The 27364-nt window shown below is 44.4% G+C and overlaps 1 protein-coding gene across 2 annotated transcripts in view; it reads right to left on the bottom strand.

Annotated features, from left to right (window-relative positions):
* Positions 1 to 21896, bottom strand: part of USP10 (ubiquitin specific peptidase 10) — a 104209-nt gene extending 82313 nt beyond the window's left edge. Inside the window, exons 1-5 of one of the 2 annotated variants that reach the window (XM_068126808.2) lie at positions 21794 to 21896; positions 21047 to 21115; positions 20815 to 20860; positions 2892 to 3380; positions 911 to 1051 (exon numbers count right to left, since the gene is read on the bottom strand). In XM_068126808.2, coding sequence (XP_067982909.2) covers positions 911 to 1051; positions 2892 to 3380; positions 20815 to 20860; positions 21047 to 21115; positions 21794 to 21895 — 847 coding nt within the window. In that variant the 5' untranslated portion in view covers position 21896. The remainder of the gene's footprint in view (positions 1 to 910; positions 1052 to 2891; positions 3381 to 20814; positions 20861 to 21046; positions 21116 to 21793) is intronic. The other variant, XM_068126809.2, reaches the window with a different exon arrangement.
* Positions 21897 to 27364: the final 5468 nt, after the last annotated feature.

Genomic DNA, 27364 nt, shown 5'->3' on the forward strand with positions numbered 1-27364 from the left:
CAAGCAAGAAATATGTAATGAAAAAAGCAACAAAAGAATGAAGAAAAACATTAACATAAATGGAAGGTTTGCATGAAAAGTGAACCAAGAGATAAAAATTATAACTTCTCAAGATCACCTGTGTGTGTGTCATTGTACACAAAGTGAAAACAACGAATTACAGACACCTACAATGATTTTTTACTAGCACATTACACATAGGGTGATTGCATCACACTACAACAGCATCATCACACATGAACGATTTGCAGCATGTCGTCCTAATGAGCTCATAAGGGCGAAATGTGGATCGGCGACTCTGCTTTCATTTATTCGTGACCGTAAAGGCATAAATCTCGGTCTTCAAAGACCTGCATGCCACACGGACGCCATCCTAGTTTGGAGGTGATGTGTCCGCATAATTTGTGTGTACGACGTCAGTGTCATGTTACATTTAGGTTCAGTGTGCTGCTTTAGTCATATTATGCGCGCACGCACACACACACACACACACACTTTGTAAGGCCAATGAACATTTTAAAATGCAATGGTGACATTCACTATACTGCGTCTTGTGAAGCGAAAATAATCCAAATTGTGTTATCAAGAACAAGATTATTTCCGAAACATCCGAAACCACACCCCAACCAATCAACACAAAGTACAATGCAGCCATATGCAATACCATTCTACAAGGTCCATGAAACACTTCAAAAAAAGGAAAAGAAAAACTTTCTAAATCTAAAAAAATAAAAATAAAATAAATTGAGCCTTGCTGTTTGCCAATCAAATGACATCAAAAAGAGAACACAGCAACATATAAGCATCCCTGGAGTTTGTATGATGTGCTCTCGCATACACATGCACATTAGTTTCCCTCTGGTACCAGCCTCAAACCTCCCTTTCCAGGTATTCCGAGCTATCATCATACCATCCGAAAAGGCATGCTTGCCCACGTCCCCATCACATTCCTCCTGAGAAATGTAGTATCCAGGAGGACGCTTTTTTTTCTTACGGCGCTCACGGGGAAGCACAGCAACGCGCACGTCGTCCACACCACCATTCATTAATCCTACAATGGCGGAGAATTAGGCAACAACATGCAAGCAAGCTTCTCAGGGATCCATCATGGGTAGCTCTGTTGTTATGAGCAGGCAGAAAGGGGGAGGGGAGACAGAAGGGGTAACTATGCAAGAAAAAAAAAACAACAACAAACAAGTGGCAAAAACTCCGATGCAAAATAGAAATGTGAAGATTATGAAATTCTGATAGTCAGGGCCCTTAGGGATATTTTGGTTCAAATTCTTCCAAAAGCATCAAATTTGGCGGATGTTGCCCATGCCATACTCTTTCGATTTTTGACGGGCGCCAAGGGCGGTATGATCCGGGGACCATACCGGTCCATCCCGTCATGTCACCTGACCTATGACGTCATAATTAGGATATGCATCCAATCACATGGCGTACTATAAGTGGTCAAAGTTCAAAATGAATCGATCGAAAAATGAAGGCAGGGATTCATTTTTATGGTTTTCATAAAATCCCATATGGCCGCCAGGTCACATGACCTATGAGGTCATATTTATGACATGTATACAATCATGTATACATGAACCCGGATCATGATCGCACAAAAATTAAACACAAGGATATGGCATACAGTTCATAAAACATCAAAATCCGTACCTTTGTAATTAGACTGATGAACTGCATATGCCTGAAAATTAGGAAATAGACATGTAAATATTTCCTCTAATTGTCAAAAATAAGGTCAGAGTTCGATTACCCAACCCAGAAACATAAAATGGTGAACCTCGCGTAAATCTTGACAAAAAACTCAAAAACCGACATGTTTGACTCAAAAATGACCTTTAAGATGACCTTGACCTCGAATCATCAAAATAACATCATAATTGGATTCCTCGACCTCGAAAACCCCTGAAAAGTGGTATCATACATGATTCCAACCCTTTTGGTTATTTAACTGATTTTCCTCTAATCCAGGTGGCGGCCATTTAGTATTTCGCCAATATGGGGCCCCCGGGGGGGGGGGGGCGCCCGTCTTGGCGCCCGTCAAAAATCGAAAGAGTATGGCATGGGCAACATCTGGGCCAAATTTGGTGCTTTTGGAAGAATTTGAACCAAACGGCCCCAAAATATCCCTAAGGGCCCTGACTATGAGAGGATTTACGTTCAATGCGGCAGGCATTTCTCAGCTCTAACTACGAGTTGCTGAGGGCTGCATGCTGGAGGCAAAGGTCGGCTTTGGCGATATGGAACAAAGCTCGATTTAGTAAGCAATACAAGTAGTCATTAATATGTAAGCATGCACACGCTGCCATTGATTGCATCGATACGGTGTTAAGTCATCTATAACCTAAGGTTCATGGCATGCATCATTAAGAAGGAAATTCAAAACTGAAGATTATATGTGGGGGCAAACTATTTTTAAAGCAGAACTTGCTTGATGCTGGGATCTCAGGTTCAACCTCCATTTACTCAGAATGGCCTGACAATTAGGGGCGGGGGGTGGGGGGGAAACCTTACAATATCAAAGTTCAAATACCCCACCCCTCTAACTTGAAATGGAACCCTAGGCGCTGGTAACCCAGTCTGTGTGACTTCTGCTCTAGGAGGGACCTGCATAATATGTGAAGAAGTCCACTTTGTGGCTGACTTGACTTTGAGCTATCATCATATTTTGATAAAACTACTGGTTGGGTGTGCTTTTGCACGCTATGCTAAACTTGTGTGAATATGGGGTATAAAATTGGGATAATTCTGGAAGAATTAACCCGTAAGGACACGTTCTCCGCAGGTTTTATTAACACTGATAATCTTGGAAGATACAAAATGATTTTTTAAATAAATAAAGACAGCTCCTTCAACATCAGGAATGTGCTTATGTTTACCCTCAATTGATCCAAGATCCTCGCCAGCCTGTTCCAAGTCCTGTTGCTCTTTACCAGCAGGTGGAAGTTGAACATTTATTTCTTGCAGTGTCACACTTGTAGTTTCTGCAGCCACGACCGAAGCAGGAGGGCTCTCTGATAGTCCTGGCCTGCCTTGCGTCGCCGTGCCCAACAGTGGTGGCAAAACAGAAGGTAGGCCACTGGTTGACGTCAGCACGGGGCAGCTAGGCCCTGACGGAATGGCAGCTTTATTTGTGGGTCCAGAAACAATAAGGTGTGTCGGCACCGATGGCTGAGCTGACAAAGTTGTGCCCTGACCAGATGGCTGCGCAGGTATCGGAGCAGGGTACTTGAACTCCGGTGCTCGGGGATTGAGACAGCTGAAGGGTGCCAGAGGTGTGTGAACGATGTTCACCTCTTGTGATTCACCTGTGATGTGATCAAAGGTGTCCACAGCATGTTGGTGCAGCTGTGGTGTCAAACACTCTTCTGAAAAAAAAAGAAAAAAGAAAACCTGCATGAGTAAGGATGCAAAGACAGCATCTGCTGAGCAAGAAATGTGCTTCTATGTTGAGGTGGTGAATATGATGATGCCAACAATAAATACCCAAGTTTCACTTTCACTGTTTGTACTGCCCAAGTTTCACTTTCACTGCTTGTACTGCCCAAGTTTCACTTTGTGCATCTCCAAAAATACTTTTGAACCAATAAACCATGTGGTAAATGCCTTCCAAATTCCTAAACCAATTATTTGCATTCAGGGACGGTCTTCGTGATTATGTGACCCTGGGCAAACGTCAACGATAGGGGCCCCCACACACAACTTTTATTCCCACCCAAACCACTCTGAACAAGAATAAAGCACCCAATTTTCACAATATATGTCCGTCCATTCAATAACTATCAAATGGTTCTATGATTTCAGATGCTCATAAGACAAGCCAACTTTTTATTTTTGAATGTACAAGTATATAATAAGAACATGTATGTTTTGTATATAATAACATGTATGTTTTGATTAGTGCATTTTTGGACAATGATGTATGTCTTGGTTGTAGAACCTTCAGAACGCAAATTCTAAAGTTTCATATTAGGGGATTGCCTGACTATGTACAGTTGATGGTTTTGCTTTGCTTTCAATTGGTCTGTCCAGGGCATCACTGATAATTATTTTTACTTTCGGCATTGGTTGGTTGGTACAAAAACTACCATCTACCTTCAATAACCCCCACCCCACCCTAAACCTTCCTCCTTCCAAATTTCCTTCTGTATCCATCTTGTCCTTCCCTGCCCCCCCCCCCCTCCCCCCAATTCCTCCCCACACCCATTGTTTGACCCAAGTCTTCTTCTATGTTGGCCTTCAATTCTGCTGTTGGTGTTCCTTTTGTCCTGTTGCATCCTTATCCGTTCAGTGTACTTGCTCTTCCATAAGCCTCGACTCTGTACACAAAAAAATTTAATGGACATATTGTTACGGATTCGTCACTTCCGTTGCGGTGGTTTTCATCCACTGCAAACATTTTTGATTCCAAGTACTATTATTGTTTTCAAAAGGTTTATTGTTTATGAACTATTTTCAAAAGGTGAAAAAGTTAGAGTTAAAAGAAACCGGAAACCAGATCGGGAACCGGGCGACGAAGAGGAAGAAGAGGAAAAGAAGGCGGAGCGAGTGGGGTCGGACAAGAAGCATAGTTGCTTTGCGGTCTGGAGTGAACATTGGCGAGCAAGAGTCACGAGTGAACTTTGGGTTTCCCAGGAAAGGGATTCCTGCGACAGAGTTGTTATCGCTGTGACAGATCAACCTGCGTGTCAGGTTTTGCGGTTGATTCCGAAGAGAATCGTTGGACTGCCGTTACGTCTCGAGTACGGGCCGTCGGCCATTTTGACTCGCGCGCTTTGCGCGTCGAGCAAGGTTTCTTTGCTTTGCTTCAGCCTTTGCGCGTCGCGCAAGGTTTTTCTTTGCTTCACTTCAGCCATTTTCACCGCATTCAGACGTATCTGGTGTGTGTGTGTGCAATGCGGATATAACTGAAGGTAAATCTGAGGTTTGCCGACTGCGAGCTGTGGAACGTCCACACCCGAGGGTGTGATTTCCCAGTCGCCTGGAGGGCGCCTTTGGATTTCCCAGTCGCCTGGAGGGCGCCTTTGCACAGCTTTGGCAGCAGGACTGTAACTGCCAACCCAACGGAATTCTGGTCTCGATTGGACATTGATCTGACGATCGATGGAGCGAATCCACTTTGGCTTGAAGCCGGGAATTAGAGACATTGGGAATCTTCTTCTTCTTTCCGCTCACTTGGAGCACAGCGAGTTATATATTACGAAACTGATGGTACCATCATAGGACATATATTGATTGTACTTTTGATTACTATTATTGTTGTACTGTTATTCTTGTGTGATCTTAATACAATATTTGTTTGTAACAATTGGTGTGGCTTCCCCATTGATCTTTGACATACAGAATAACACATTTTTCTGCCGTGACTCCTCTCGGGGCTCGGAGGTACACCGTGACCAGGGGGTTGGGGGAGGTGCACGTAACAGAAATTGGGGGCTCGTCCGGGATTGAATTCCCTAACATTCCCAAAATTGAAATTTTTCTAACATTCCCAAATTTTTCAAAAAATTTGTGTGAAGGTTAACAGGTGTTAACTGATAGTCACAATGGTGTTTGACACAGAAAGGTTTGCGGCGTCCCCTAATGAGGCACAGTTCCAAGCGTTAAAAAGATCAGAACTCTTGATATTGGCCAAACATTGTAACTTGGAGGTCCGAACTCATATGAAGAAAGCAGAGATGCAGATATTGGTGGTAGAATCTCTGGTGGGACAGCGAACATGGACAGAGGTAGCCTTGGATTGGTTACCCGGGGGAAAAGAAAATGTGGAGCTCCGGAAAATGGAGATGCAACTGCAGAGCCAGCAAAGGTTAAAAGAGTTGGAATGGAAAGCCAAGGAGAGAAGAGCAGAGGAAAGGAGAGCTGAAAGAGAACTCGAGGAAAAAAAGAGTAGACCAGGAATGAGAACTCGAGGAGACAGGAACAGAGGAAAGGAGAAATGAAGGAGTTAAAGGAACGTGACATGGAGTATCAGAAGGAAGTTAAACTCAAGGAGCTGGAATTAATGGGAGAACGGAGAGAAGTCGTATCCATGCCGGCTAGTTCAACAACTAGTCAGAATACCTGGGATGTTGGGAGGCATGTGAGGCTGGTTTCACCCTTCAATGAAAAGGAGGTAGCCACGTTTTTTTTACACTTTGAAAAAGTGGCTAAAATGCTAAAATGGCCTGTGGGGTCCTGAACTATGTTAGTGCAAAGTGTTCTGGTGGGTAAAGCTCAATATATCTATTCGGCTTTACCGCTTGACCAATGTGCAGATTATGAGATAGTGAAGAAAACCATTCTCAAAGCCTATGAATTGGTCCCTGAAGCTTACGGGCAAAAATTCCGGAATGCCAAGAAGAGGGAGAGTGAGACCCATGTGGAGTTTGCCAGAATGAAGGAAACCATGTTTGATCGGTGGTGTGATTCGAAGGGGATTGGGAAAGACTTCAAACTGTTGCGACAATTGATCTTGGTGGAGGAATTCAAACAGTGTGTCCACGCGGACATTAAAGTACATCTGGAGGAAAAGAAGGTACCAGAGTTGTACGAGGCAGCAACCGTGGCAGATGACGATGCCTTGACACACAGGATGGGGTTCCACAAATCAAACTTCCCGCCTAGAGTTCGCCAGGGGAGTTATGGTACATCCGGTGCGGAGAACGAATATTCATGGGGGCGGCCTAGAGATGACTATGAGGACAAATCTGATACCGCGACTTTTATGGATCAGAAGACTACAGTTCCAAGACAGACTTATCTTCCGGGGGCCCCGAGGCAGACCACGAGTTTTTCCTCCGGGCCTACTTGCGCTTTTTGCAAGAAACCTGGACATTTGATGTCCCAATGTTATGCCCTGAAAAGGAAAAATCAGGAGCGGAGTCAGACAAGTACAACTCCGAATGCATTGGCAAATGCGAGAAATCGTCCTTGGAGGACAGTGCCTTGTGAAGGTTCCCATGCCAAAGTTACGGCATCACGGAACGACCTTGTTCAAGAGGGTTACAAACCTTTTATTTCAGAGGGGTTTGTGTCACTGAATGGAGACTTGACTAACCAGAGACCTGCTAGGGTATTGAGGGACACAGGAGCACATCAATCTTTGATGCTTGAAGGCATTTTGCCATTGTCAGAGAAGACGGCTACTGGTGTTAGTGTTCTTTTACAGGGCGTTGGTGGATATGTTAAAGCTCCACTTCATGTCATCCATTTGAAGTCCGATTTGGTGTCAGGACCGGTCACCGTAGGTTTACAAGCCACTCTTCCTGTAGAGGGAATCCCTTTTGCTATGGGGAATGATTTGGCCGGTGGTCAGGTTTCTGGTAACCCGATGTTTCTTGAAAAGCCTAGTATGGAAAATAACTGCACAGTTAGAGGAGGAGATTCCAGGTATCTTTCCATCCTGTGCCGCGACTCGTGCTATGGTTAGGAAGCGCTCTGAAGAGAAGAAGGTACGGACGTCATGCTTTGCACAGGCACTTCTTGTCAAGTACCCTGAAACTAAGTGTCAGCACACACAAGTCATGAATGGAGGCAATGTTGGCAAGCTCTTTGTAGGTGGACTGAACTTCAAAACAAGGTAAGATGTTCTGGACTCTATCTTTGGCAAATATGGACGACTCTTGGAAGTGTTGCTGATAAAAGACAGGGAGACGCAATAGTCGAGAGGGTTTGGCTTTGTCACGTTTGAAAACACAAAGGACGCCAAAGATGCAGAAAAGGACTTTAATGGCAAGGATTTGGATGGTCGGACCACAACAGTAGAGAAGGCAGGCCATGGGCGTCGAGGGGGCTACGGAGGAGGAAAACGTGGAGGTAGTTTCAGGGGTGGCTGTGGCTCCCGGGGTGGGAGTAGTAGTTTTGGTGGTGGCCGCAGTCGAGATTACTATGGAGGCTCCCAGAGTTACGGCAGCTCCCGAAGGGATGATTTATCAGGGTCGTGGCCGAGAAGGAGACCGCTATTCACGTGACTACAGCGACAAGCGCTCCAACCGCGATTATTATGAAAGTTAGGAAGAGTTTGAAGCACCGAGTGCTCAGGAGCAGCCGAGCCAAGATTCCTACACGGATTAACCGTGAACTCCACGTTCCTAAAGGCGTCCAATGCAGTGAATACTGCCAGGCCTCACCAACTACCATGAAACATGGGTCCCAGCTCAGCCTCCTTCAAGAAGTGCTATAGATTTGCTTTGCTTTGGGATTTTTTATTACAACCCCTTAACCTTCATTCAAAAAATGAAAAAGAAAAACCAGAGGTTGATGAGATGGAGTCTGGCTTTGCAGGAGTTCAACTTGGAAATTGAGCATGTAAAGGGCAGGGACAATGTCGTTGCTGATGCTTTGTCCAGAGTGAACTAACTTTGGAAATTTCTGTAGGTCGTTAGGAAGTTTTGTTGCTTTATTTTGGGAAATATTAATTAATTATCGTTGCTCACGGGAATTGATGATTTGGGTGAGAGTTTTACTTTTGTTTGTTGAAAGAGTTTTTGCCTGCAAAGAAAGTTCTCACTATGTTCAAACTTTCTTTCTTGAGGGAGGGAAGTGTTACGGATTCGTCACTTCCGTTGTGGTGGTTTTAATCCACTGTAAACATTTTTGATTCCATGTACTATTATCGTTTTCAAAAGGTTTATTGTTTATGAACTATTTTCAAAAGGTGAAAAGGTTAGAGTTAAAAGAAACCGGAAACCAGATCGGGAACCGGACGACGAAGAGGAAGAAGAGGAAGAAGAGGAAAAGAAGGCGGAGCGAGTGGGGTCGGACAAGAAGCATAGTTGCTTTGCAGTCTGGAGCGAACGTTGGCGAGCAAGAGTCACGAGTGAACTTTGGGTTTCCCAGGAAAGGGATTCCTGCGACAGAGTTGTTATCGCTGTGACAGATCAACCTGCGTGTCAGGTTTTGCGGTCTATTCCGAAGAGAATCGTTGGACTGCCGTTACGTCTCGAGTACGGGCCGTTGGCCATTTCGACTCGCGCGCTTTGCGCGTCGCGCAAGGTTTCTTTGCTTCGTTTCAGCCTTTGCGCGTCGCGCAAGGTTTTTCTTTGCTTCGCTTCAGCCGTTTTCACCGCATTCAGACGTTTATCTGGTGTGTGTGTGTGTAACGTGGATTTTCAAGGTAAATCTGAGGTTCGCCGACTGAGCCGTGAAACGTCCATACCAGAGGTTGTGATTTTCCCAGTCGCCTGGAGGGCGCCTTTGGATTTCCCGATCGCCTGGAGGGCGCCTTTGCACAGCTTTGGAAAGGGATTCCTGCCCCAACGGGATTCTGGTCTCGATTGGACATTGATCTGACGATCGCTGGAGCGAATCCACTTTGGCTTGAAGCCGGGAATTAGAGACATTGGGAATCTCCTTCTTTCCGCTCACTTTCCGAGTTACTCAGCGAGTTATATATTACGAAACTGATGGTACCATTATAGGACATATATTGATTGTACTTTTGATTACTATTATTGTTGTACTGTTATTCTTGTGTGAGTTGAAAGAAACAATATTTGTTTGTGAGTAACAATTGGTGTGGCTTCCCCATTGATCTTTGACATACAGAATAACACATTTTTCTGCCGTGACTCCTCTCGGGGCTCGGAGGTACACCGTGACCAGGGGGTCGGGGAGGAGCACGTAACAATATATTGTAAAAATAGAATGCACCGCAGTTTGCGATTTGACTGTACTCTATATTCAAATAATCACCAAAAGAACACAGAAAACATGATAATTATTACAATAGGAAGGCAATGACTCGAGTTTCATTTGACATCTTGGTGTCAGCGCATTGTGTTGGGCTCAAACACAGCATACTCCAACTACAACAGGAAAAGGAAATGTGCTTAATAAGGAAGAAATGTTTGTACCTGTAAGCCCTCACGTGACCGCTGCTGCTGCCGGCGCTGCTGTTTCATTCTCAGTTTTATTTTTGAAGACATTAGTAACGTTCTGTAAGCTTTCATATCATGTAGTGCTCATATGCTGCTTTTCATATCCGCTGCTGCTGCCGGCCCAGAGTCCTTGCAGTGTTCATATGTTTTATTCCTCTCCCACCTCCCCCCCAAGTCCTCCCGATGTCCCTGCTCTCAAATGTTGTGTTTGTATCCTTCCCCCTCTTCCCCCTCTCTTTTGTGTCCTTCCCCCTCTCTCCCCATCTTGTCTGCCGCTCCCCTTGTTTTTTGTGTTTTGTGTGTCGGTTTGTCTTTTTGTGTGATTAATGTTTTTCACGAGCCTCGATCTGGTATACAAAAAAAAAAAAAAAAAAAAAAAAAAAAGTCTTCTCTGCTATTTTATTTTTTTTCGTTTTTCTGCCCCCATAGTTCCCCCCCCCCCTTGGATAATTTCATTTAACATTGCTTCTGGCTAACCTGTCCAAGTTGGCCATGAAATAACATCAACTCGATTTACGACACGTGCGTCATTTTTTTTTTTTTTAACGACCAACGAATAGTGCGAGCAAGATTGATCATGTGTCAACGTGTGGGCGTCATTAAAAAAAATTACAACTTACGAACGATAGTGGAATAGCTCATTTTCGAAGGAAGGTAGACATTGGAACTAGTTGCTTGCCTTCCTCATGCGGCGCAGGAAATAGAGACGCTGCTGTGCTCTCTTGGCTAGGGAAGTGGTGTTGAAGGACCATTTGAGGTCATTTGTGATGTGCACACGAATAAACTTTTGGTTGCAACACTCACTACCGAGTTCCAAACTGCCTCTGGAAGCAACATCAGTTGTTCGGCGGGAGCTTCATGAAATTGGTTCGTTTCCATGGCCGAGCAGCCGCACACAAGCCTAAGATCACCAAGCGCAGTGCCAAGTGTCGGCTGGAGTGGTGTAAAGCTCGCCATCATTGGACTCTGGAGCAGTGGAAACGCGTTCTCTGGAGTGATGAATCGTGCTTCGCCATCTGGAAGTCCGACGGATGAATCTGGGTTTGGCGGATGCCAGGAGAACGCTACCTGCCCGAATGCATAGTGTCAACTGTGAAGTTTGATGGGGGAGGAATAATGGTCTGGGGCTGTTTTTCATGGTTCAGGCTAGGCCCCTTAGTTCCAGTGAAGGGAAACCTTAACACTACAGCATACAATGACATTCTAGACAATTGTGTGCTTCCAAATTTGTGGCAACAGTTTGGGGAAGGCCCTTTCCTGTTTCAGCATGGCAATGCCCCGTGCACAAAGCGAGGTCCATACAGAAATGGTTTGTTGAGATCGGTGTGGAAGAACTTGACTGGCCTACACAGAGCACCAACCTCAACCCCATCGAACACCTTTGGGATGAATTGGAACGCCGACTGTGAGCCAGGCCTAATCGCCCAACATCAGTGCCCGACCTCACAAATGATCTTGTGGCTGAATGGAAGCAAATCCCCACAGCAATTTTCCAACATCTAGTGGAAAGCCTTCCCAGAAGAGTGGAGGCTGTTGTAGCAGCAAAGAGGGGACCAACTCCATATCAATGCCCACAATTTTAGAATGAGATGTTCGATGTTCGGGTGTCCACATACTTTTGGTCATGTTGTGTACATATATACATAAACATATATACAAACATATATACAAATATATATACATATACATATATATATATATTATACATAATACTATATATATATATATACACATACATACACATACATATATGGCATGGGCCCAGACATAAGAGGTGAACGAAGGAGCCTGTTGTTAATCTACACAATGAGTCAGAGTCCCAGGCAGTTTTAGCTGCTTACACAAGATTTGGTCATACCATCTACATGGTGAGCCATAAGCCAGAACATCACATGACATTTGTTAATGAACTGAAAAAACGCATTCTGGAAGCATTTCGCACCATAACACATGGTATTTTGTGTCTTTATTCACACCCCATGTGGCAAAAAAAGTCTTGAGCCGTGACAACGGTTGACATCATACGGATACACTCCATGTCTAAGGATGTACAGAATTGTATGTTGTTGTATCACAAATGTTATTATTACTCCAGTTATTATGTATTACTGTAATATATCATTACTGCGGGGGCTTATGGCTCACCCTCGTAGATGGTTTAAACAAATCTTGCATGAGCAGCTAAAACCGTTACCTGGGACTTGTGACTCACCCTGTATACAGTGCATTCAGAAAGTATTCAGACCCCTTCACTTTTTTCACATTTTGTTATGTTGCAGCCTTATGCTGAAATCTTTTAAATTCATTTTTTCCCTCATCAATCTGCACTCAATACCCCATAATGACAAAGAGAAAACTGAATTTTAGAAAGTTTTGCAAATTCATTAAAAAGAAAAAACTGAAATATCACATCGACATAAGTATTCATACCCTTTGCTATGACACTTGAAATTTAGCATGAGTCCCTCCCATTTCTCTTGATCATCTTTCAGATGTTTCTACACCTTGATTGGAGTCCACCTGTGGTAAATTCAATTGATTTGACATGATTTGGAAAGGCACACACCTGTCTATATGAGGTCTCACAGCTGACAATGCATATCAGAGCAAAAACCAAGCCAAGAGGTCGAAGGAACTGTCTGCAGAGCTCAGAGACAGGATTTTGTCGAGGCACAGATCTGGGGAAGCCGACCAAAAAAAATCTCTGCTGCATTGAAGGTTCCCATCTCTGAATCTCTGCTGCATTGTTTTTGATTTATTGATTAATCAATTAATAGGGGGGTGCACAGCTAGAATGTGTTAAGAATAGCTAGAATGTGTTAAGAATAGCTAAAATGTGTTAAGAATAGCTAAAATGTGTTAAGAAAAGCTAGAATGTGTTATGGCCGTATGCTCGAGTAGGTTTCAGTCGCATGTAATATGTGCACTGAGGGGGCAGTACCAGTTCAGTTGAGTACCAGTTCACTGGTAATTCCCTGCTTGTCGTTAAAGGCGGCAAAAAGGGTTGGCGTCAGGAAGGGCATCCGGCCGTAAAACATTGCTTCAAAAAGGGGACCGAAAAACAACAACAACCACGGTTCCCGAAAAAGGCCAACCCCCGCTTGCGGGGAAAAATGGCCTCTAAAGGTGGTTTTATTGAAGGTTCCCAAGAGCACAGTAGCCTCCATGATTCTTAAATGGAAGAAGTTTGGAACAACCAGGACTCTTCCTCGAGCTGGCCGCCCGGCCAAACTGAGCAATCGGGGGAGAAGGGCCTTGGTAAGAGAGGTGACCAAGAACCCGATGGTCACTCTGGCTGAGCTCCAGAGATCCTGTGTGGAGATGGGAGAAACTTCCAGAAGGACAACCATCACTGCAACACTCCACCGATTTGGGCTTTATGGCAGAGTGGCCAGACGGAAGCCTCTCCTCAGTGAAAGACACATGAAAGCCCGCTTGGAGTTTGCAAAAAAGCACCTAAAGGACTCTCAGACTGTGAGAAACAAGATTCTGTGGTCTGATGAAACCAATATTGAACTGTTGGCGCTTCTATGTTAAAATTTCGTGTCATTCGGACCAACGGTTGCCGAGAAAATTAATTTTTAAAAGGCAGACACATACGGCACACGACACGTGCACAACTTAACGCTTAACCCTGCTTTTCGCTTCACGAGCGCAGGGTAACTAGAACAGCACGGGTAGTGCACATACCACCACCAGGCTGAACAGGTTGTTTTGTATCCCTTTGGGAGGCCAGATCTAGATCCGGATCTGAACCGAACTCTCATCACTTCTTCTTGGTGCCTAACCAACTTATCAACTTAGTTTGGTCACAAGTCGTTTAGCAACTTAATGAAATATAATGCGTTTTGGCCCATCACTCGGTGTGAATAATCACTTGAGAGAGAGAAAAAAAAAAGAAAAAAAAAAGAAGAAAAAAAAGTGTATGCAGATGTTCATTGTATGTGTATGTTAAAGTGTATGCAGTATTCAACAACAACATGCATTTTAAAGGCCATTTTCCCTGCTAGAGCGGGGGTTAGCCTTGCGGTCCCCATAACAATCTTCTCCATTTTGCCCTATTTTCTGCATCTCTCCTTGTTAACCCCCTTGCCCGCATTTCTTCTTCCACCATCTTTAGCCAAGTCTTTCTCGGTCTTCCCCGTCTTCTACTTCCTTCTACATTCATTTCCATCACTCTTCTCAACCAGTCACTTTCATCCTTCTTCAACACATGACCAAACCATCTCAACCTGTTCCTCTTCACAGCATCAATCACAGGCTCTATTCCCATCATCTTTCGCAATTCATCATTTGTCTTCCTCTCTCTCAACGATACTCCGCACATCCGTCGAACCATTCGCATTTCCACCCTTTCCAACCTTCGTTGCTGCTCTACGTTCATTACCCATGTCTCGCTCCCATAAATCATAACACTTCTCACACATGCAGCAAACACCTTTCCCTTCAGCTTCAACGACACTCCCCTCATCATCAGCACGCCACTCAATTCCCGAAACTTCTTCCATGCACATCTCACTCGAGCAACCGTTGCCGAGTCTGATCCACCTTCTCCATTCAGCATGTCTCCGAGGTAGCAAAATGTTTTCACACCTTCCAGCTTCACGCCGTCTCCAAGATCCAACTCAACATTTCCTCCATCTGCAGCTCCCTCTGTGCACACCTTACATTTGAATGTAGCTGCCACACTGGTTAATGACCCTCTCAGACCACTACATTTTTGATGAACCCACTCAGCGCACATTGTACACTGAATGGAGTTCACTCCGACACCCTTCCTACACACAGCACAGGGCCACTTCCCAGTTCTTTCCACCTCACCACATGCTTTACCACTTGCCATCACCTTCGTCTTTCCGATATTCACCTTCAGACCTTTTGTCTCCATACATTCCTTCCACGTGTTCATCTTTTCCTTCAGTCCATCCATACTTTCCGCAATCAACACCAGATCATCTGCATACAACAACTCCCACGGTAAACCCTCCTTTACGTTCTGAGCCAGCACCTCCATCACAGCTACAAATAGTAGTGGACTTAGTACCGACCCCTGATGCACTCCCACCTTCACCTCAAACTCACCACTGTTCCCGTCCTTCGTCCTTACAGCTGTGCGCGCTCTTTTGTACATTGCCATCACTACTCTGATCAACCATTCCTCCACTCCTAACTTCCTCAATGCCCATGTCAATACTTTGCGTGGAACCCGATCGAATACTTTCTCCAGATCAACAAACCCAAGAAACAACTTCTTCCTCTTCTCCATGTACTTCTCCTGCAACTGCCTCACAATGAAAAGCGCGTCTGTCGTTCCTCTTCCTGGCATGAATCCAAACTGCATTTCGTCGATCTTCACTTTCTTCCTTATCCTCCTCTCCAACACCCTTTCCAATACCTTCATTCCATGCTCCAATAACTTTATCGCTCGGTACGAGCCACACTCCAGACTCCAGAGGGTCACCTTTCCCCTTGTATAGAGGGACGAGGGTACTCAGTTCCCAATCCACTGGAATGCGGCCTTCTTTCACCACCAAATTACAGATCTCTGTCATTCTCTTCACACCCCAACTTCCTGCTGCCTTCAACATATCTGCCACAACTCCCGTCGGCCCTCCCGCTTTTCTACCCTTCATTGCTTTTATCGCTTCCTCAACTTCCTTCTCAGTTATCTTCTCTGCTGGTCCTAAAACTGGGTTACTCTCTATGTTGCCATCCCATTCATTCTCTGTATTCAACAGCATTTCCATATATCTTTTCCATCTTCCTTTAATTCCATCTGGGTCGACAACGATTTGTCCCACTTCATCCTTCAAGCAACTCACCCCCATCACATCACACCTCTCTTTCGCTATCTGCTTTGCAATCCTGAATACTGCTTTCTGACCCTCTTCCGAATCCAAGCATTCTCCGAACATTTTCCGACATGCCTCCTGCGCCTTTGCTATCTCTTTCTTTGCAGCCTTCCTGGCTGCCTTATAACTTTCATGCTCTGCTGCTTCTGCTCCCGTACCCTTCGCCTTCTGCCACTCCTTGAACTTCTTCCTCTTCTCGTAAATCCTCTTTCCAGCTTCATCATCCCACCACCATGTTTCCGAGTGCCTCGGTGGTCCTTTTGTCCATCCACATACCTCACCAACGGCTCCCAACAGACTAGCTTTCATTGACATCCAACCCCATTCAAGCTCAACCACATCATCCTCAACCCTACTCAGCCTCTCTTTTAATGCCTCCCTTACTGTCACCTCTTTCAACCTCCACACCTTCATTCTCGGTTGGTACTTCACGCGCCGAGCTCTCCTCGCACCTTTCACCCTTACGTCGCAGACAACCAAGTGGTGCTGTGAAACAGCCTCCTCCTCCGGGATCACCTTTGTGTCTCGGAGGTGCCCCCTATCTCGCCTACGCACCATCAGGTAGTCAACGGTTGTCGTCGACCCACCTGACGTGTTTGTAACAAGCTTATTATCCTCTTTCTGGAACTGAGTATTCCAAATCAACAAATCAGCTCCATCAGCAAACTCCAAAATCCTTTCACCTTCTCCATTTCTCACACCATATCCGTAACCCCCATGAACTCCGTCAAAACCATCCATACTCCTTCCCACATGTCCATTTAGGTCTCCTCCTACCACAACAACTTCCTCATCTTTCACGTTTTCCATCAGCTTCTCTATCGCACACCAGAACTTGTCCTTCTCTTCATCGCTCCGACCAACCTGCGGAGCATATCCCGAGATGATGTTCACCAAGAGCTTTCCAATCATCATTTTCATCATCATCAACCTATCACTCACTCTAGTCACACTCACTACACTGTCTACAAACTCCTCAGAAAACAGGACACCAACACCATTCACACCCTCCAGGCACCCTTGCCACACAAACTTGTATTTCTGTCCCTGCCTACCCTTCACCATTCTCACACCACTTCCCTTCCATCTCGTCTCTTGCACACAACATATGTCCACTCTTTTTCTGACCAATACTTCCACCACTTCTCCTGATCTCCCTGTCATTGTCCCTACATTCCATGTCCCAAACCTCAGAAACCGATCTCCACTTCGGGCTGTACCCTGCCCACATGTAGTTGTAATTGTCATGGTTCCCTTTTTTGAGGCAATGTTTTTATGGCCGGATGCCCTTCCTGACGCCAACCCTCTTAGTCGCCTCTTACGACACGCAGGGATACGGCGTACCTATTCTAATCCAGGGTACACACTGGGAAACGTTTAAAACATGGAAATTCTGGGGGGGGGGGGGGCGGCGTCAGCATCACGGCTGCGGTTTAAACATATTTAAATTAATATTTAAACAAAACCATGAAAAACAATCTGGGAAAAGTCTCGAAGTGAGAACGTGGATTTGAGAAAGCAGGAGCAGAGGTGAAGGAAAAACGGGATATAGGGGGCGGGGCACAAGTCGAGACGTGGAGGCCGCACGAGACACCAGGCCGCACGAGGCGCGAACAAAGAAACGACTAATTACACATAAATTTGCAACAACTACAAAACCAAAAAGAAACACACAATAACACATACACAACAAAATACCCAGCAGAAATTTGACAAAGAAACGAACGGGAAAACACTCAAACTTTGATGCCGTGGAGAGATCGAAGCAAGCCCCGTCGCTCGAGGGACCGGAAGTCTCGAAGAGGGACTCGAAGACCGGACCGGAATACCGGAAGTATGCAGTATTCAGATCTCCATCAAAATTCCATTCAACCTTGTCACACACCCAATCTCCCCACAAAATTTCATCCGAATCTGTCCACAATTTTTTGAGATATCCTGTTGACAGACAGACATAAAAACATAACCTCCACCAACCTTCGGTGACAGAGGTAAATAGAACGGTCCTCGGTAGAGCGCATACCATCTGCCTTCAGGCTCATTTACTGACGCATGAGGAAGGCAAGCCTTCCTCCCTCCATCCTCACCTTATTCTACAGGGGTACCATTGAGAGCATCCTGACCAGCTGTATCACTGTCTGGTACGGGAATTGCAATGTCTCCGACCGTCAGACTCTGCAGCGGATAGTGAAGACAGCTGAAAACATCATTGGGGTCTCTTTCCTCTCCATGCAGGATATCTATTACAAACGCTGCACATGCAAGGCCGCCAGCATAGCTGACGACCGTTTCCACCCGTCCAATGGACTTTTTGCCCTCCTGCCATCTGGGAAATGGTACCGCAGCATCTGGGCCAGATCTGCCAGACTCTAACAGCTTCTTCCACCAGGCGGTCAGGCTCCTCAACACCATTTTACCTTCCACCACCCACTATAATTTAACTAACAGGGTCTAAACGTCCTCCCCTTCCTCCACCCCCCCCCCCCCCCCTCCTCACTTGCACTACATATATCATATGCTGCTATACATAATATGTTGCTACATAAATGTTTTACTTATCAGATGTAACCTACAGTCAATTGGTCAACTGTTCAACTCTATACATTTTTGTTAAAAAAATTTATTTTTATGTTGTCTTGGATATACTCATATTACCATGGGTATTCATCGTGTATTTACTGTATACTATCCTGTGTATTTATAGTATTGTTCTGTGTATGTATGGTATTGCGTTACACTTGTTATGTCCAATTGCACTGTGTGTAGTCTTGTTTGAACGAATGAATATGAATGATCGTTTTAAGGCCATTTTCCCTGCTAGAGCGGGGGTTAGCCGTGCAGGCCCCATGACAATCATGGTTCCCTGTTTGAGGCAATGTTTTTATGGCCGGTGCCCTTCCTGACGCCAACCCTTGGTCGCCTCTTACGATGCACAGGGATATGGTGTACCTATTCTAAATCGGGGTACACACCGTGATCATTCATCCCAGCAAGCTGGTACTCAATTTGCCGACCACGGAAGGATGACGGGCTGAGTCAACCACCCTGGCGTTAATTCAGCGATCGATCGGGATTCGAACCCAGGATCCTAGGATCCCAAGCCAGCACCGTAACCGCGAAGCCAACACCAGTCTTGTTTTTGTTTTTTTAGAGGCCATTTTTCCCCGCAAAGCGGGGGTTGGCCTTTTTCGGGCAACGTGGTTGTTGTTGTTTTTGTTGGTCCCCTTTTTGAAGCAATGTTTTACGGCCTGATGCCCTTCCTGCCGCCAACCCTGTTTGTCGCCTTTTACGACAAACAGGGCATTACCAGTGAACTGGTACTCATTTAGCCGACCTCGGAAGGATGACAGGCGGAGTCAACCCCCCTGGCGTTAATTCAGCGATCGACCGGGATTCGAACCCAGGATCCTAAGCTGGCACCCTAGCCGCTAAGCCAACACCAGGCTCTAACAACAGGCTTGTTTGAATGTTTATATTGCACCGAGGACCAGGAGGAACGTCATTTCGTTCCATTTTAATCTGTATTGCATATGGATGGGATGACAATAAAGTTTATCGAATTGAATTGAAAGTTGCATTTTGCATCGCTAATGCGTCCACATAAAAAAGGACCCTTTAGAACCCTCTCAGTGGTGCATAATCACTTAAATATTTCTAATAGTCGGATCTTCACCAAAATCTAATCCATTCCTCTTTGTGACACTCGCAACCTGTCCACCCAGTTTTAGCCTAATCTGTCCATAAATCATTTTTGACAACCTGCTGACGGTCAAGCAAACAATAACTAAAACAGCACTCGGTAGAGCACATATCTAAGCTAGGCTGAACAGTTTACGTTTTGTGTCCCACTGATAGGCCAGATCTGGATCCGGACCTGAACCAAAATTGAATCGGCTTGTTCTCGTCACATAACCATCCACCGAGTTTTATCATCACTCATAAACAACTTTTTGAAATACCATGGGATATCTCTCAATGGTAAAGAATAATTTAAAAAAAAATCTCCGATCTGGATCCCGATTCAAATCTTCACCAAAATTGAAATAATTCTTCCCTGTAACACACCCAACCTGTCCACTAAGTTTCGTCTGAATCCGTCCATAACTTTTTGAGACATCATGCTACATATCGTTTTTGGCCCTATCTCTCAATGGTGAAAAATCACTTTAGAAACATTATCGTATCTGGCTGGATCCGGATCTTCACCAACATTTAATCATTTCATCCTTGTCACACACTCGACCTCTCCACCAAATTTCGTTTGAATCCGTACACAACTTTTTGAGATATCCTGTTCAAACAGACAGAGAGGGGGTGAAAACACAACCTAACCTCCACCCATCTTCGGTGGCAGAGGTAAAAACAACCACAGCCACCACAATGGCAGCAAGAACTACAACTACATTATATTTTTTAAAATCTTCTTTCTTCCACTTTTCACTTAGCTTGGTGTTGGCTTAGCGGCTAGGGTGCCAGCTTAGGATCCTAGGATCCTGGGTTCGAATCCCGGTCGATCGCTGAATTAACGCCAGGGGGGTTGACTCAGCCTGTCATCCTTCCGAGGTCGGCAAATTGAGTACCAGTTCACTGGCAATTCCCTGTTTGTGGTAAAAGGCGACCAACAGGGTTGGCGGCAGGAAGGGCATCCGGCCGTAAAACATTGCTTCAAAAAGGGGACCACGGTGCCCGAAAAAGGCCAACCCCGGCTTTGCGGGGAAAAATGGCCTCTAAAGGTGGTTCTTCTTCTTTTCCACTTTTCACTTAATTTTCCATCCTCATTGAGATTCACAGATGGACAATGGACATGCAATATGTTTGTGAAGTAGAACATGTAGTCTTTTGATTAATCTCGTCAGCAAAGTGATGGGCAGGCAGTAGGCATGTCCAATACATATCAAACATGAACTTACTCCATAACATCTGCATTTTTAAAATTAATATCAACTTAATACATTTTCTACAAACAAACAATTTAACGTCGTTGCTTGGGTAACGAGCTGTACGAAAATGGTTACCCAAGAAAAATCCATGGTAATGTGAAATTGTAGACGTGCACCCATTCGATAGAATAATTTACCAAAGATACTCACCGCGAACACACGAACTGGCAGTCTCATCAGTCTGCCAGGGTGGGAGCTGTAAACACAAACACATCATAACACATTATGGGACATGCCGAGCGGCAAACCAGGGTAAAGTACTCCAACACACTGCACGTTCCACGAAAATGGCAGATTGCATCACAGCTCATTTCATCAATCTTCTTTGCATTTTCAGGGCAAGTTGAGGGTGTAGTTGTAAGCAAACACAAGCAGACGTTACCTCCACCGAAATGTGCGAAGACTGGAAGAAACGGGCCGCCTCCTCCGCACTAAAGTCTCCAAATACGCACTAGAATCAGGACAGCAAAGCATCAAAGGCGAGCAAACTGAGGATGAACTTCGTCCTGACTACAGGACGCACAGACACGATGAATTGGTGAAATTAAAGTGATAAAGTGGAATTTCTCATGATTTGCACGTTTCCCCCCCCCCGCCCCCCGTATATATAAAGAGCAAGACAAGTTGTATGAACTCCTCGCGGGAAACGCCCAAACGACCCTGGGTGCTCGAGATGTTGACGCTCACCTACATTTACTTTTGCAGTACCTGCAAGTATAATGGCAAGCGAACGGGGGACTAGGACCTGGGGAGAAGTCCAGCAAACTGGTCTCGGTTACTCTGCAGCATGCACGGACATCTTTCCAGAGATGCTATCAGTATCACGGTATCAGCAAAGCGATGGTTACGCAAGTTACTCGAATATTCCAGTCAATGTTCCCGATCTCCAAACCTTCAGCAGGAAACGCGTGACGATTAAAAACATTCCCAATGGCAAAGCACATAGCCCCAAGGAGACAAGGCCGCGGCGTTTCTAGACTAGCTCATCACGCCCAGTACAACAGCGCCCATGCGGACGCACACTCAGCAGCACACGAGCGCCTTTTGGACCCGGTCGTGGCGCTTTTCATCGCCGCTATGGATCGTAAATGAGTTATCCGAGACAACAACTCGGGATCGCCTCACTTACCCACGCGTTGCACTCCATGGTTGAGCACATTGAATGGATAGCCCATGCTAGCTCATGGTCGCCATGGCGGGCGGTTGATGGCGTGAGGAGCACAGTACGCATGCGTAATGGGTCGGCCTCTTCCTGATAAAATCTCAAGATTTATTTGTTAGACTGCCGATTTCTTATTGTCCATCAAATTTTCTCTGCGTGTGTTATTTTACCGTTAATCTAGGTATGATTGCAATGCATACAATTCAGATATTATAAAAAACAACTAATACTACATTTTAGGCGGTGTATAACCTGATAACTCTTTATCCTCTTAGAAAATTCTGTTGTGACTTAAAAGGAAACGATCCTTATTTATCTCCAGATTTGTATAGCGTCTAACCCTTTGCAACAATTGCGCACACAATTCACGAGCAAATATCTTGTGCTTTAAATTAGAACAATGAAACTTCGGATTAAATAATAATAATAATGATCATAAAAAAACACAAGAGGAGGTACACCAAGTGACCAGGCGCGTAATTTTAAACAGGATAAGTCAAGAAATGTGAGTTGTAACTAAACTACTTCAACTCTAAAGTCTAAATAGGATTCATTCCCCTCGCCCTCTAGATTAATGTGAAAATGAACTCCGCGCTTTTAGTTTTATGTCGCCGAATGACGCGTACATTTCTTTTTTTCAGTTTCTGTATATTTTCCGCGGGAACTGAAAGTTAAGAGAAATTTAACGAGCTTGACATATGATGAGGTCATTTGGCCCTTTGGGTTTTTCCATTCGGGGCTTTTCCAAGAAGACCATTCCCCTACTTGCCAGCATTGAGAGAATAAAAAGTGGTCGGATGGAAAGGATCCTTGGTGCGAGAGAGCGAATGCGACCAGGGAGGGAAGGAGGGACACGGGGGGAGGTGAAGGGTCGAGAGTAGGTGAAGGGTCGACTGAATTCAAGCACCAATTATTTTTGAGGTATAAAAGTGAAAAGGTCAACATGGACCTAATTTATAAAATCATCAATTATCATCTAATTGACTTGAAATTTGAAAAGGATTTGCATACTTGATCATTGAATTCAACCACCAATATTTATAGATCAATATATGCCAAAAGGTCAACATAGGCCAAAGGTCAAAAACGTAGGTGGAATTTCTAAAATCTTCAATTTTCATCCGATTGACTCGAAATTTAAAGAGGATTTGCATATCAGATCAATTAATTTAACCACCAATTATTTTTTGAGGCCAAAAGGTCAACATAGGCCAAAGGTCAACTTATTTTAGGGATTTCACAAGTATCGTGCTATGCATGACATATTTGTTGTTTGTCTGTCAATTGCCTCCAGATCACAATCATGAAACTTTACCAAGTTGTGGAGGTAGTCCCAACTGAGAAGCCTCTTGATTTTGAGTTCATAGGTCATGTTGAGGTCAAATTTTTAAAATCGTCATTTTTCATTTGATCGACTTGAAAGTTCAACAGATTTTGCATATTGGGTCACTGAATTTGCAAACCAACTATTTTGAGGTCAAAGGTCAACTCGTAGTCAAACTTCTACAATCATCAATTTGTATCTGAAAAATAATCAATTTTCATCCGACCTGGTGTTGGCTTAGCGGTTAGGGTGCAGGCTTGGGATCCTAGGTTCGAAATCCCAGTCGATCACTAAATTAACACCAGGGTGGTTGACTCAGCCTGTCATCCTTCCGAGGTCGGCAAATTGAGTACCAGCTTGCTGGGATGAATGATCCCGGTGTGTGCCCTGATTTAGAATAGGTACACCGTATCCCTGCGCATCGTAACTGATTTAGAATAGGTACACCGTATCCCTGCGTATCGTAAGAGGCGACTAAGGGTTGGCGTCAGGAAGGGCATCCGGCCATAAATTTTTTTTGCCTCAAACAGGGAACCATGATTGTCATGGGGCCCACAAGGCTAACTCTTTAGCTTTAGCTCTTAACTCTTTTAGCTCTTTCACGAGCCTCTATTCAGTGTACAAAAAAAACCATTTTAAAAAAACCCGCTCTAGCGGGGAAAATGGCCTTAAAACGATCATTCATTTCATTCACTCATTCATTCATCCGACTGACGCGAGCTTTGATGAAGAAAAGGTTGTGGACAGATTCAGGCGAAATTTGGTGGAAAGTTTGGGTGTGTGACACAGAATAAATTATTATATTTTGGCGCAGATCTGGATCCGGATACTAGGATTTTTAAGTGAATCTTCACCATTGAGAGATGGGGCCAAAAATGATATACAAAACACTATGGACGGATTCAGACGAAACTTGGTGGACAGGTTGGGTGTGTGACAAGGACAAATTAAGTCGATTTTGGTGAAGATCAAAATACGTATCCGGATTCGAGGTTTTAAAAAAATCGTTAAGTGATTCTTCACCAATGCGTGATAGGGCCAAAAACGATATATAGCACGATATCTCAAAACATTGCGAAACTAATTATGCCAAAACTCAGTGGACAGCCTGGGTGTGTGACAAGGAAGAAATGATTCGATTTTGGTGAATATCCGGATCCGGATCAGGCTAGTATGATTGTTTAAGTGATTCTTCAACATTGAGTGATATGGCCAACCAGGCGGAGGTACGCTCTCTAATGAGGGCAGTTCTCGTTTGCTATGAGTTACATCATGTCAGTCAACCAATGAGAAACATCCGACATTTGGCGGGTCAATAATTCTTGTGAATGGGACAGCATTTATCATTTTTAGCGGCATACTTTGACTAGTAGCTGTCATTGATCAAATGCCATGAGATTATGGATATTATTTTTCATGCAGCATCAGCGGAAAAGTTGTCACAAGATAAAAATCGATCAAAAACTTTGATGAGACATTATTTTATGAATGCGGTATTTTCGTTATTATTGGGCAATAAAATCGGCAGTGTGTTCAAGTATCTAAAGAAACAAAAGAGGTAGAGCTGGTATCTATGCATTCCATGTGGTAACTGTTCAATTGCTCCCTGAGAGGAACAGCTTCCATCCTTTCCCCTCTTCTTCACGATCAGGCTGGTTGTGGCCCCTGGTCTGTCCTCTCACTGTCCGATCTGTTGAAAAACTTCATTTATTTGTCTTTACCTTTCATTATCTAACGCATCTTTGTCAGATTTTTTTTTGTATACAAGATCGAGGCTCATGAAAGAGCTAACATTAATCACACAAAAAGTCAAACCGACACACAAAACACAAAAAACAAGGGGAGCGACAGACAAGATGGGGAGAGAGGAGGAAGGACACAAACACAACATTTGAGAGCAGGGACATCGGGAGAAATGTGGGAGGGGGAGGGCTTGGGGGGAGGTGGGAGAGGTATAAAACATATGAACACTGCAAGGACTCTGGGGTGAATTAGCGGGGGCAGAAAAGATCAAGGTTTTGGATGGGGGAAGATAAGAGATGGTGGTGAACAGCTGTTTTAAAGACCTGGAGGGATGAGTGGGATTGAAGGGAGTGGGGGAGTTTGTAATCCGCCATTTGGTTGGATTGTTCGTGACTGTGCTGTGCTATCTATTCTCACGTGCTGTCTCAGCACCCATCAGCGTGCGATTTTATTTTACCCACTAACTTTTTTTTTTACTGTCTGCCTGCCTGACATTCAAAATATGTGAAAATCATTCAAAATGGGCAATTTACTGTTTTTAAGGACGTTATAAAGGACACAAACAAGAGTCACGAAGAACTAGCACAGACTTTGGACAAAATAACTGCAGTCAAGCGCTTCCTATAGCCATGAATGAGTTTCCCACACCTCTCTACTGGTAGTTTGGCCCACTCTTCCTGTGTAAACTGCTCCAGCTCTCCCAGATTTGATGGGTGCCTTCTCCTAACTGCTGTTTTCAGATCTCCCCACAGGTGTTCAATGGAATTTAGATCTGGACTCATTGCTGGCCACAGGAACATCAAGGTCTCTGGAGATGGACTTGTAGCCTTGAGATTGTCCATGCTTGGCTACCGTCTTGTGTCTGACCTACTCAGACAATTCTCTGGGTTTCTTTCTTTTCTCCATGCTCACAGTGGTACACACATTGACACAAAACAGCAGAATGACCCCTTTTCTCCATTAAAACTGGTTGAATGAGTGATTTCTATATTGCAGGCACCTGCAACTCACTCCAGGTGAATTCAATTCCAAAGTAAAGGAGAATCACCTGCTTGAAATCTAATTATTTCTAACAACTTCTAAAAGGTGCCAATAATATTGTCCAGGCCAATTTAGGATTTCTGTGTGAAATAAGCTAAGATTTTGTTATTTTTTCACCTTTTTTAGTTTTGTTCCACTGCAAACCAAATAAATACATTTGTAGATACCAAAGTATTTTTTAATTTCAACAATTTTCTGGAAGATATGGTGCATTGTTTGAGGAAAGTGCAAGGGTGCCAATATTTTTGGCCATGACTGTACCTCGTCCTGCCTTACTCTCCAAACTCTCTGTCTGTGGCATCCAAGGACAACTCCATACATGGCTTACTGATTTCCACTACTCTTGTAGCCAACATGCATCTCTCAACAGAATCCTTTCATCTCCTCTCCATGTCAATGCTGGAATGCCCAAAGGCAGTGTTCTGGGCCCAGTCCAATTCCCGATCTTCATAAATGATCTCTCTGAATATCTGGAAAATCCTCTTTATCTATTTGCTGATGACTCTACCCTTTACCATGATATCCCTCATCCTTCAGACAGGAAGGTTGCAACCTCTTCCCTCCGTCTCTGCAGACCTTGACAATCTCACAAAATTGTCAAACACTCGGAATATGGCTTTCAATCCTGACAAATCTCACACTCTCACTATCTTTCTCCGAAAGGACCGTCTGGCAAACTGTCCCATCTACTTTCTTAACAATCCTCTTGAGGAAGTTGTCGTTCAAACTCCTTGGTCTCACTATCAGCCATAATCTTACTTGGGCAAACCACATATCTAAGTTGGCCTACAGAGCCAGCCGCCACCTGGGCATCGTCCATCGTACAAAGTCCTTCCTTGACACAACTGAACTCCTATCCACCACAGCCAAGGAATATCCCTTTCCAATAATTTTGTGAAATGCCTCTCATAGTTCATGATCATCCAGTTTTTAGCTCAACCGGAATGTAGTTGTGGGGAGCCTATAGGATGGCACGTCGTCCATCAATCCGCCAGTCCGTAAACACTTGCCACTTCTTCTCAGAAACTGATGATGGTATTGTGACCAAACTTGGCTAAAATGATATTTGGTATGTTGCAACTCAAGTTTGTTCACGACATTAAAGGGTTTTGGGGCCTAAGGGGGTGTACCGGGGGTCAAAGTTGGTCCAGGTTTGACCTCCAAAATAAGTATATGCTTTCTTCTCTGAAACTCCACACACAATTTCGATGAAACTTGACTACAACCTTCATCACCCACGATGTACCAAAGTTTGTTCATGGTTTGTTTAAAGTCTTATGACCACATTAGTACGATTCTACATGCTGCCCTGTCTCCTAGCAACCATTGAAATTGGTTTGAAGTACAGTGATACTGTTTAAAATACCTTTAGTCGGTGTAGTATTCTGCTTTATTCTACCTGGTGAGGAGCCAGGGGTTTTGCCCCTATT

The sequence above is a fragment of the Myxine glutinosa genome, chromosome 10 (genome assembly GCF_964187855.1).
Source record: "Myxine glutinosa chromosome 10, kmMyxGlut1.1, whole genome shotgun sequence".
Taxonomy (NCBI): domain Eukaryota; kingdom Metazoa; phylum Chordata; class Myxini; order Myxiniformes; family Myxinidae; genus Myxine; species Myxine glutinosa.